Genomic DNA, 12692 nt, shown 5'->3' with positions numbered 1-12692 from the left:
TACTCTAAATCGAGCTTTTAGAGCCTTTACTTGTTCTCTCGATATATGTCTCACCTGCACCTGCCTACCCAAATTAATACAAAATTGTACATGATAATATATATGTATTGCTTTATGCCAGATCTGCAATGAGCCCTTGCGTTAAGTTGAGTCGAGCGTTTCCCATTTTCGTGCAACTATCCAAGTTAGAACACATTCCCCTGGCACCCCTAGTTAACTGGTCTCTCTTTTGGTGTCAGTTCTAATATGGTCAAAGGGAAATGAAACAAATTTGATATGTCAATGTCTCTCTTTGTCCCTATTAGTTTGGAAATCATAAACTGTTGCATAGGAGTTTCCTTCTATCAACCCCTATTCCTCAAGCGAACTGCTCTCTATGTTACTTTATTTTTAGCAAGAATCCTTGTGAAAGACTGAAAGCTATCTCATATAAGTTGTGTGTGAATGTCCATTGCATGTTTAATTATTCCAATTTAAAAAAGTAACTCTGTTACAATTTTGTTTCCAAATATATTGTTTTAAATAAGTTGAATTTTTCTTAAATAAAAGTCAAATGTTATTTTTCCGATAGTTTAAGAAAAATGTTACTAATATTGTTACCTTGCCAAGAAGGAACCAAATAACATTTTCAACTAATGAAATATTAAGTTGTGAAACTTAATTATCATCGCTCTGTGAAATCAAGATGCAAATCGATTTTTGCAGTGAAGTCGCCTTGGGGTTGGAGAGGGAAAGAAGCTCCCCTCTCTGGGAATGCGAAGGCAATTCCCCTAGATCAAAATTTTATTAAGATCAGCTTAAAATTTGCGTTCTTGTAAATTTCATCAAAAGAATTTGAGTACTTGTAAATTTCAATTTTGCTTTAATTTATCTTATAATTAAAAAACACTCATTAGGTTTATAATAAGCATCATAAAAGAGAGAACAAGCCGTTATTTTACAATCCACGCGACAAGCAATGAATGGTTTTGTACAAATCAATAGAACTCAACTTACAGAATCTCATCACCCAATTGCAAGACAATTGAATAACTTATTTGAAGCCATGTATTTGTTATACACGACACTAGATAGTCGTTTTCTTTCTTAGCATTGTCCAATACGTCACGGACCAACTTACCAAACAAGCTTATGTAGTGTATAATAGATATGATGCAGTACCCTATACAACAGGGCAGCATATGAAATCAAGAAAAGGTATTTCTCCATTTCTCTATGCTGCTGCTCAAGCAACTTGAGATAACAAGAGACCTACAAAAGGAAAAAATGATTATTATATTATTTTGATGACAACTTCGGCATAGAAAACAAAAGACTTAGAGCATGTATTGGAAGTGATTGGTCAAATATACCTTTTATCCACACATTTTATAGTTCAAATTAATATCAAGACATTCTGATTCTCTAGGACCCACAACTTATAAGCACTTATATTTTAATTTAATCACTTACCAAACATGCACTGAATATGTTGACAATTTCATCAAATGAGGGAATAATATCCGTTAAAAACTAAGAATTGCAACCTTGAATCTAAAACACCTAGTGTCTACTTCATGTAAAAATTAGTTCTTGCTCAAACCCATTACATTTGAAAGGACGGTATATCCAGGACAGATGACTAATAAGAGTTTTTTCTTCCCTGATGAATTGAAAAGAAGAAAGAAGGAAAGATAATTTGAAGGGAACAAGAGGAAAAATAAAATGGAGAAGAATGAACTCCCCTGACTTCGTTTTCAATACTAATTATAGCACATCCATCCACTTTATCAGTGATGATATCATTTTGGACCTGCAGTAAACACTGCACTGGCAAACCATCTTCTTGCCCTATGAATAAAAATTGGGATAAGAGGAAATTTCTACAAATTTTCCCCTTCAATGGCATGTACTCGATTCAAAAAAGGATTAAGCCTGTCATATTGCGGCAGAACTCAGTCCTAAAATTCAATTAAGGCAAGATGATGAACTAAAATGATATCATTCATGAAACTAAAGTTTTCCTATCTTTCAAGTGAATTAAGGAACATTTGATGTCCATTCCAAATACAGAGCTTAGCTTCTAGCCTTGTAGGAGGTCATGGTGAAAAAGAAAATATAAATACTATAAACTGCTCAATGTCTCGATATATGTAGGAAATTTTCTCTTTCAAGAGATAACACACTAGTCTCCATTCCCCAAAATAGTTTACCGATCTAACTACAGATTTTCAACAAAAAAATGAAGAAGAAGAAGAAGAAGAAGTGGGCACAGCCTAAATTTCAGGATGACAGACGTATGCATTATCTTACAAAATGGCTACTTTTGATTTGGTATTTTCCATCTCACAAGCATGTTTCAGTGACAGCAAGGTAAATGTTGGAGCAAGACAGCAGTTTGAGGCTTTCACAGAAAGACTTCAAAAAGTAAAATATTGTCATGTTTTAACTAAGGACATCTAAAAGGCCATCCATTAATGACAAGCGCATCCGAGATTTCTAGTGAAAAAAAATAAGAGTGGAAATTGTAAAAAGATGGCAGAAGCAAAACCATTCATTTGGTTCACTAGATCCTTTTTCCTTAATAAAAGGGAAGTAAAGCAAAAGAGCATAAATCAATTATGAGTAGCAGCAATCAACTTATATAAAGAAAGACCTAGGAATTAGCAATTACTTGAGATGAAATGATCACGCATTCCACATATAATATTTGTCTAGTGCTTCCAACAGACTTCTGAATAATCATCGTCGGATCAAGAATAGTAAAAGGCATAGGAGTGACATATTTAAACCCTTTTTTAATTCATTTGTTACGGTGAGTAGGGATGGGAGGAAGGAGGACAGGATAGAAACCATGTTTTTCTTAAAGCTTCTTTGCCTAATGAACAATGACCACTCTAGAAATTTCATTATGACAACAGAAGAGAAAGGAACGCCGGAGGACTGACATCTACGGGGAAGTAGGTCAATGATTCTACAATGATTATGATCATATGCTCATATATTAACCATCTAAACAGAATATCAATATATATAAATAAGAAATATAGAAATTTCTAACCATGCGCTCACCTAAAACAATTATTATCAATAACATGGCTGATATAAACAGTATTGAATGTCGACTGATTTGAATACGACGTAGAGGTATCTGGCATCTTTCTATATATGTCCTAATCCTGCTACAGAAGTGCATGACTCGTGCCGACAACTCTGGACATGGTAAATGAAAACCACTACATCCACAAGTTGACAACAGTCGTCTAAGATGTCTCTGTCAATAAGAAACAAAGAAATGAGAATAATAGATGGTTACAGACACAAGATATTTAATTTATTGGAGTGAATCATCTTTTAGACGCACATCGTATTCACAAATTTTAGTTCGCAAATATCAGTGCAGTTAGACAAGGGTCTGATTCCTTAATATACATCAACAAGAAGTATGCAACAGCTTCCATTTTCCAATTAAAATATAACACTCTTTCAGAGCACACATTAAGGCAAAATTAGTTTACTAATTGATGGTGTAAAAAACCTCATCTTCTCAGTAATAGGATTAGACTGACTTATCCATTTAGAATACAATTGTATGCTATTATTTACATTAGAATTCACAGATTTATATAGAATGAATAATCTAAGGAATCCAACATAAGATCCCTAAAACAAGGTTAAGAATATTTGACAAACCATTTTGAAATTTGACTAAATCAACACTTCCTAGAATAGTCTAAGCCTAATACTAGACAGGTAATTTTACCCAAGAATCAAGAATTAGAGTCTCTGCATATTTTCAATACGTAGCACTAGCAATGCTATAGGTAGGGTCAATTATAGAAATTACAAAATATTAAAGCCCTTCAAAGAATTCACTATGCACAAACATATCAAAAGTCAACAAATAGAACTCAAGATTTCTCAAGAAAACTATGAATGAACTGAATAAAGCTTGGTTCATTGGTAAATTGAAGTCATTTCTAATGATCTCAATTAAAGGATGCCTCAAAATCTAAGCTCTCTACTCTGATAAGATATATGTCAGTTCTATTAATAACGTTTTAGCAAACATATTATAATTCAACCAGATTTGAATTTCTTTACTGATGACATGTTCTATTCCCACAAATTGAAATGACAATGAAATTACATATGCTTCTACTGGCCATTTTCCATCTTCAAGGTCTAATTATTGCTTGAGAAGTTGATCAAATTCTTTTCCAATGAAGGTAAAAATTCGCACTCAATTTGTAATAGTGTTAGTTGCTTCAATGATGTATGTACTAAAATAACAATGAAAAGAAGTTATCCCATTGTCAATTAGACTGATAATTTTAACTAGGTTGAGAAGAATACAATACCATCTGCAAATCAAATGGTAAATCAGGTACTGCTATAATTTAGAACTGAAAGTTTCAGCACTTAGTCATTTAGCTTTGAAATCCATCAAAAGGTCAAAAGGTCCATTATACCATAAATGGCAACCATAATATAATCTTTGATTCAGAAGTGACTTGTTGCAAAATACCTGCGTTTCAGGGGAACGTGGAGAATGTATTTGTTCCTCGCCATCTTTCAATCTCTTTGCAAAGCTTCTGCTAGCCCTACTCCCATAAATGGAGAATAAATTTCCCAAGGACCCTAATATACTCATGATCCAACAACAGCCTCTCAGCTTACTTCTTGGAAAGTGGTTCTTATCTTTGGCCTCATTAGCTTCCGAATCCCAACTCCCATTCTCATTATAACTGCCATTGGCAGCATTCTGAATGGAAGATGATGGTTCAAATCCCATTTCTGTTGAATGCAGTAAACCCACTTTCCTTAACTTATCCCCCTTCAAATTCAAATCACGATTTAAATGTGCAAACATGTTCATGTTAAGATTTGCAGTTTCACCAGCTTTTCTTTCAGAAATATTGTCATTCGAACTAGATGAGGCAGCAGGATCAAAAAACCTGCTAGTATTATCTTTGGAGTCATGAGTTGAAATGTGTTCAACAGGTTTTCCCCCTGAAAGAAACAATGCCAATCCATTTCTGTCTTGTTCATTCAAGTTCATATTTGTCAATGATTTTCTTACTGATGTGTTCTCCAGGCTTTGTTCCACATAAATTATTTGTTCTCTAATAGCCTCAATGAATTGTTTATGTCTTGTGATTGCATTTTGCCTCCTCTGAGAATCGTCTCTCAAGGCCGACAAATTTACCTCTCTCTCGAAGTCTTCAAGCTGGCAGCAAAAGTGACGATGCTAAGAGTTTAGCAAAAAAAAAGAGAGAGAGAGAGAACTGGTAATCACTAATAATACCTGCCATTTTGCTGTCTCCAGAGCAGTGGTGAGATCACGCTGGTTATGTTCTATAGAACTAAGCACTCTTGTGTCTGTATGATCTCTTTGAACAAGACTTCGTTCATGCAATAGAAGGCGAAAAGTCGACTCCATCCTAGATAGGAAATCAGGAAGTTTTAAGGAATAAAGATGCTGCAATCCACATGCTTTTTCATAAATATCTGGGAAAAGAAATGCAAATAAGATAAAACCATAGTTTCAAGTACGTGTACAGGAAGCTCCCTAATTCTTTCTCCTCGCTTATAAGTAAATAAGTAAGACCAAACATGCTCCATTAACATTGACAACACAACAGAATAAGAATTTTATGATTCAACCCAATCACAGATCACTATAGCGGTGAAACTTGACTTGCAGTGTAATATGAATCCAACTAAGAGCTAGGCAAATATGCCAAATTTAACTTACTTCCAACCCATTCCGTCAACAACCAATGCATCAAATCAAACCTATAGATTACTGAATTAGAAACCATTATTTTAGCAAGCACTATACAATTACATGAACGCATGAAAATCAATTCATGACACTTTCACCATGAATATGCAATCTTAAAGAAGTTTAACTCATAAGCATAATAAGAATCATTGAAGGGTTAAACGAAATACCCTACAAGAGCATTTATATACCTAACACGTACTCATACAATGGCAGAGGCAGCAGGAAGCAAGGAAGGGAAGCCATTCCCCCATCCCCGATCCCCCAACCTGACACACACATGCGCCAAAGAAAAATAAAGTTTTGTTTTCCCTGCCTTTGATTTCAATAGTAATTTTCAAATTCAACCTTGATGGCACCTAATAAGTTTAAATTATGCTCTTTCCATATATTCTGGACCTCATCAGAGGATGCACAAGAATCTATACATGTAAATATCTGACCCGTGGTCAGCATTCTTGAACCTGGCAAGGCAAGGATACCGCACACCACATATCTTGACAAGAATGATTTTTTTTCGCAGAATTCATTAATTCTACAGACCGTTTGGAGAAAAAACCCAGATCACAAATATCCTCACAGATTTACTTCTTCCAACATTTCTTGCAGTTTCAAGTGTTTTATACCCTTCCAATTTATTCAAAGTCAATAGCCCAGGAAAGAATCAAACTGAAACCAACCCAAGATTATTTTGATGTGAAGCATGGAACACAATAATCAAACATGAGCTCCCCACATAATTTAGTCAATCAACAAACAAACAAACAAATAATAAGTCCACACACGCATAAAGATAGACGAACATGTTAAAAAAAGAGATACCTGTCCGCTGACTCTTGAACAATTTCGGCAGCGGAGAACAAAGGGTCTGACTCCCACTGCATCATCTTTGACCTCATTCAATCTATTTACGTTTCCCAAAAATCTAATTCCAAAAGTTGCTCCAAAGTTGAACTACTGACGAAAGTATAACTGGGCAGTAGCTCAACTGCTACAAAGAATTCTTTTTTATTTGAAGAAAAATTTCAGCTTAGAATAACGCCAACGGCTGCAAATAAAAATAGAAATGAGGAGACAAAGCAGTAATTCATCGGAAAGTAGACTGATAGATTAATTAAATCAAATTCAAATATGCAAAATGCAAATAAGAAAATAACAGTTTTTGCAGAACTATATACGTTGAATTTTGGTAAAGTTGAGTAGAGATTTTCTGTGAAAGATAACTAAACAGAGGCATTTGGGAGTTTTCTTTTCCAGTTGGAAACTCGAGGCAAGAAATAAATTATGTCGAATAAATTCACTTTTTTCCCCCAAAAATTATGGTAAAATCATTACCAGTTTGCAATATATTATGCTGGGAAATTTGTAGAATACGGTGTATGGAAGGAACAATTTGCTAGTAGCGGGTTAATTTCACAAACGGTCACTGAACTTACGCAAAAATGAAAAAATGGTCACTGAAGTTTAAAATTTTTAGAAATGATCCCTTCAGTTTCGAGCGATTTCACTAATGGTCACTGAAGTTTTTAAAACTTGCATAAATGGTCACTGAAGGTACCAAAATGATTCTAATTCAAACTTAAGAACCGAAATACGTCACCATACAAATTTTTGAGGACCTCAGGAGCAAACTTCCGGCCACCTTAAACCCCCCCCCCGGCAAAAAAATTGGCTTAATTTGATGGTTGGGGTCGTTTCTGGATTAATTGGTGCAATTGAATTGTTACCTAAGTTCGTATGATGCTGCTGGAGACTCGATTGTGACCAATGTTGTGATTCAATGATGTGAGGAGGAGGAATAGAAGGAAGCAGATCTGATTTCTCATTCTGTTAAATGCGCAGGACTGCCTAGTTCGATTCAACCTTGTTGGTTTGAAATTGGCGGTGATCCATAGGTTCATTGGATGCACCATAAAGAGGTGGTCCTAGGGGTGGTGGTCCGCGACCGTGGGTAGCGCCATCGGCTCCGAAAATTGGGGCTAAATGGTTCGAGTTCGCTGTGAATAAAAACAACTGGAGACCTTTATTTTTTTATTTGTTTGGTTTGAAATTGGCAGTAACTCATATGTTCATTGGATGCGCCACGAAGAGGCGAAAATAAGGGTGGTGGTTCGCGACCGTGGATAGCGTCGTCGACACTGAAAATTGGGGCTGAATGGTCTGAGTTCGTTGTTGCAATTTTTGGCCCTTTTTGGTTGCATGGGCAGCCTTCTTTGACCAGAAATTTCTGGCAGATCCGATGGAGTTTCAGCCATTGGTTGGGTGAGTTGGAAAGAGTGAGGTGGGGGCTTCAAGGTGGTATGTTGGTCCAGCGACAAGGTGGTCAGAGGTTGGAGTTGTGGTGGTCCATAGGTGGTGACGCAAAATCCTCAAAATGCACCATCTTTGCTCCACTAGTCGAAAGGTTGCACCTGAGGTCGTCAAAAATTTGTATGGTCAAGTGTTTTGGTCCTAAAGTTTGAATTAGAATCATTTTGGTACCTTCAGTGACCATTTGTGCAAGTTTTAAAAACTTTAGTGACCATTAGTAAAACCTTTCGAAACTTAAGTGACAGTTTCTGAAAGTTTTAAATTTCAGTGATCGTTTTGTAATTTTCGCGTAAATTCAGTGATCGTTTGTGAAATTAATCCGCTAGTTGCTCTATAAGAATATATTTATTTTGAATTAGTTTATGAGAGTAAAGTTATTTTACATGTATAATTTCAAACGGGAAATTAGCACAAAATGTCTTTACCTTTCAATATTATTGTGCAAAACGTCTTTACTTTTCATTTTTTTGCATTTTTACCCCTTGCCTTCACATTTTATTGCAAAAATCACAATTTTCATCAAATTTCTCATGTAAAATGATAAATATACCATCTATTTAAATAAAACAATAAAAAAGAAAAGAAAAGTTAAAGAATAAATTATAATCATACTCTCAAACTTTTTAAAAAATACAAATAAGTCCAAATAAATTATTAAAAGGGTAAGCACAAAACGTACATACCTTTCACTTTTGACATTTTCACTCTTATTTTTTATTTCGTTGCAAAAATCATTATTTTTATCCACGTTCTCAATTAAAAGCTGTAAAATGACAAATATATCATCCTCTTTAAATAAACAAAAACAAAGAAAAGAAAAATAAAGAACAAATTGCAACTATACTCCCAAATTTTTCAAAAAAAAAGTACAAATAAATTTTAAATAAATAATTAAAAAACCACGTTTTTTAATTATTTATTTGTACATTTTTGAAAATTTTGAAATAAAGTTGCAATTTGTTCTTTTTCTATATTTTTGTTTATTTAAAGAGTGGTATATATTTGTCACTTTACAGTTTTAAAATTTTAAATTGAGAAAATGGATGAAAATAACGATTTTCGCAATGAAATATAAAATGAGGATGAAAATATTAAAAAATGAAAGGTATGGACGTTTTGCACAATAATAATGAAATGTATGAATGTTTTGTGCTAATTATCCATTTCAAACAAATAAGTTTTAAGTGTTTGTTTAAGAGATAAAAAATAATTTTTTTAGAGAAAACAACAATATCTTTATTTTGTCCCCCCTTTTCGAAGAGCAGAGGATTGATCAAATTTGGTTCCAAAGTGAATATTCAAATATCTATCCTATATTCACTTTTGAAGGTACTCATAATACGTTGAGCAAAAAAAAAATTCTTAATTTTAACCATACATTTTTTAAAATACCGAGTTAATTATTACAATGCACACTAAACTTTGGATAGCATCACGTTTTACTCATTGAACTTCATCTTTGACCCCATCACTCTCTAAAATTTATACCTATACACTCTATTGCTCATCATCAAATTAATCTTGTCACTAACACATGCACATAGTGATGGCAATGATCAGCTCGGCCCTTTTACCGACGAGCTTATGATCGGCTCGTTGCTTGGGTGCCATGCTCGGCTCGATCCTCAAGCATCCCTCCTCCCTTATTTGGATTTGAAACCGACTACTTAAATTTCGAGTGGATAGAGATAAAAATTGTACACGAACAACTTGTTACATATATAATTTTTTAAAAATATTAAAAACAATATTATAAAATAACAAATTTTAATTAATATGGTTAGATTAAATATCATTTATCTAACGACATGCAATTTCGACATATTTATTTTGCAATCCAAAATGAACGTCTTGCCAGTCCTTCACGTACGTTAATGTTTCCAAAATATCTTCTTTCAGCCAGCTCCTGACCTCGGATAGTACCCTCTTACCTGCATTAAAAACATATTCTGAAGTAATAATGCTATCCAGAGGTGTTGGTAGGTCTTTGCAATCGTAGAAATCATTAGCCATCGTCGTTTGTATTTTCGCCAGAATTGAATTACTTTTTCTGAACTTTTTTATTTATTTATTTTGTTATTAGTCATATTATGATTAAAGTAATCAATTAATTTAGCAGGCAATGAATGTGGACTTGCGTTCAATGTTTGATTACATGCGGTAGACATACTACTACTAGAGGAACCTATTGCATTTGTATCATATTTATACGTATTAGTTCTTAAAGCTTGCATTCTAAACCTCTTCTTATTATTGAATTATAATATTTATATTAATATCATATTGTTATGTTTATACAGTTATAAAATTATTGTTATTCATATTTTTTAATTAATAATTTATCTAAATACAAATAACTCATTTTTCCCAACAATCTAAAGTTGTGTTTGATGATTATGTGTTTGGAGAGAGATGCATAATCTATAAAAATGTTTACTATGTTTGGGTACTTGTTATTTAAGTACGCACATGAGATGAGATGTAGCACATATGGATCATATTGTAATATCTATCCTTATAATATTGTGGTCATTATCTTCAACAAGTAGCATAAGCTAAGTAATATATCTACCAAATGTGGGCTGCTTACGTGAATTCCTTTTCATAACTATAATCTTTAAGAGCCACTTTACTGAAACGTCCAAAGGAATCGATGTGTTGGAACTACAGTAAGTCACAATAATAGGTCCCAAATGTAAAGTCTATAATTTATGAAAAATATGTTGAATTAATATTTTAAAAGGTGCAATTTCATAACTAATCTGCATAATTTTATTTACATCCCATGTGTAACATATAAATGAAGTTTTAGTCTTTCAAAATTAAAACCTTCTTAAATTTTCAATTTTGATCTTAATTTTCAATTTTAGTAGAAAGTTAACAATCTTAATTATGGAGTGTAACTTATCTTTTAAATGGATTAGTTGTGGGCGGTATGACAATATATTGTTGTAACATATATATTAATAAGTTTTAAATTTCAAAATTAATACATTTTTTTATTTTTCAGGTTTATATTCAATTTTAGATTTAATATAAAATTAAAATATCATTATATTAGATATAACGTCTTTTTAATGAATTAATTTTCATTATGGTGGGATTGAACTTTTACACTATAAAAGGGACATGAAATTTCATTATTATTATTATTTTTTTACGTTTAATAAAATTATTTCTCCGACTAACTATCATTTTCTCCATTTTGTCTTCACCTTTGCATGCTTATTAATTTGTAAGGTAACTTCAAATTTACTTGGAAATACTAAATGGTTGTGTGCACGTGTATGTGTATAAATTAATACTTACCTAATGAGTGCATATTAATGAATATAAGATGTGATTGATTTTACGAATTTGACTTTTGACCATGAAGCATGTACAGAACTGAGAAACGCGAATCCTAGAAAACAAGAAATGTGCATCATGATTTCTTAAGAGTTTAGGCTTAGCAAGGTTAAGGACTTTTGGCACATGCAAAATTAACTATTATCATTCAATTTAGATATGTAATTCAAATTTTGACGTTTGAATAACATATTATAATACTACCATGCAGTATGATCAATTTGATTTAAGCTTTAAATCTTAATAATTAAAACAATTAATTTGGCATTTATTTATTTTAAATTATATATGAGCCCTCATAATTCTAAGTTATTAAAATGAATGCAAGTAAACGATGAATTTGGGCTATATTCTATATTTATTAGAATTTCATTTAACCGAAACAATATTTCTTTTGTGGAATATTTAATGTATTGTATTTGAAAATTAGTTTATGGTCTAATTAAATTTTGACATAATGTTTAGCTAATTTGGATTACAAAATTGCAAGTATTTCTGTATCCAATGTTTATTTTATTACTATGAAGGCATGTTTGCTTAAATTAATATTGTTAAACCATATTTGATACTTCATGGTTATGTTAATTTTTATTGTCTAATGTTTTGCGATATATGGGTATGATTGTGTTCAATTATATTGTACAAGTGGGGGTGTTTTAAAACCCTTGAAATGCGAGGGTATTCAGAATATATATACTTTATTCATGATTTATTCATAATTATCATGAATTTAACATTTTGAGAAAAAGTGTCCGGCTTGAATCTAAAGATTGTTGGTAATATACATGTGTTGAATGGAGACATCTGTTCAAACGTATTACTAAAATAAATATTAAAATTTCGCGTGTTTATCTTATTAAACTAAGATATGTGATATTGATATTTTACTAATTTTAGAAGATTTTGCAGGGATGCAGGTGAAGAATAAAAGTTTTGCAAATTGATGATATCAAATTATTGTCTAAGAGGGATATGAATTAATTATAGTCCGTAATGGACATAATAAATCATCGAGAGAGATGGACATAAGCCCATAAAGAAGTCACCTTCAAGATTAATCCAATCTTTGAGATTGGAGCTCCCATAAAAAAAATTCAATGTGGTAGAGATAACTCATACCACATGACTCGTAATAGCACTATATTATTTGTACTCATCCCCGTGGTGATAGTGCTAATAATAACGTGATGTTAGAAAGTGTTTAACTCTGAATGAGAACAGAACTGAGACAAGAATTCTCGCGAGCTGTGGGTCACACGCACTATTA

General features: G+C 32.7%; 1 protein-coding gene across 4 annotated transcripts; it reads right to left on the bottom strand.

The window, feature by feature from the left end:
- Positions 1 to 913: 913 nt before the first annotated feature.
- Positions 914 to 7093, bottom strand: LOC111388432. 4 transcript variants are annotated; one of them, XM_023013131.1, is made up of 6 exons: positions 6946 to 7093; positions 6590 to 6815; positions 5288 to 5423; positions 4508 to 5209; positions 3052 to 3253; positions 914 to 1251 (listed from the first exon to the last, which is right to left on the bottom strand). In XM_023013131.1, the coding sequence occupies exons 2-6, from the start codon at positions 6664 to 6666 to the stop codon at positions 1226 to 1228; spliced, it is 1143 nt and encodes a 380-aa protein (XP_022868899.1). In that variant the 5' UTR covers positions 6667 to 6815; positions 6946 to 7093; the 3' UTR covers positions 914 to 1225. The 4 variants fall into 4 exon arrangements, with proteins under 4 accessions (XP_022868899.1, XP_022868898.1, XP_022868901.1 ...); XM_023013130.1 differs by having other exon boundaries at positions 6590 to 7093; XM_023013133.1 differs by lacking the exon at positions 6946 to 7093 and having other exon boundaries at positions 5288 to 5490; positions 6590 to 6675.
- Positions 7094 to 12692: the final 5599 nt, after the last annotated feature.

Source organism: Olea europaea, unplaced genomic scaffold (assembly GCF_002742605.1).
Source record: "Olea europaea var. sylvestris unplaced genomic scaffold, O_europaea_v1 scaffold492, whole genome shotgun sequence".
NCBI lineage: Eukaryota > Viridiplantae > Streptophyta > Magnoliopsida > Lamiales > Oleaceae > Olea > Olea europaea.
The sequence above is the reverse complement of the archived record's forward strand: the minus strand, read 5'-3'. Positions and strand labels throughout refer to the sequence as shown.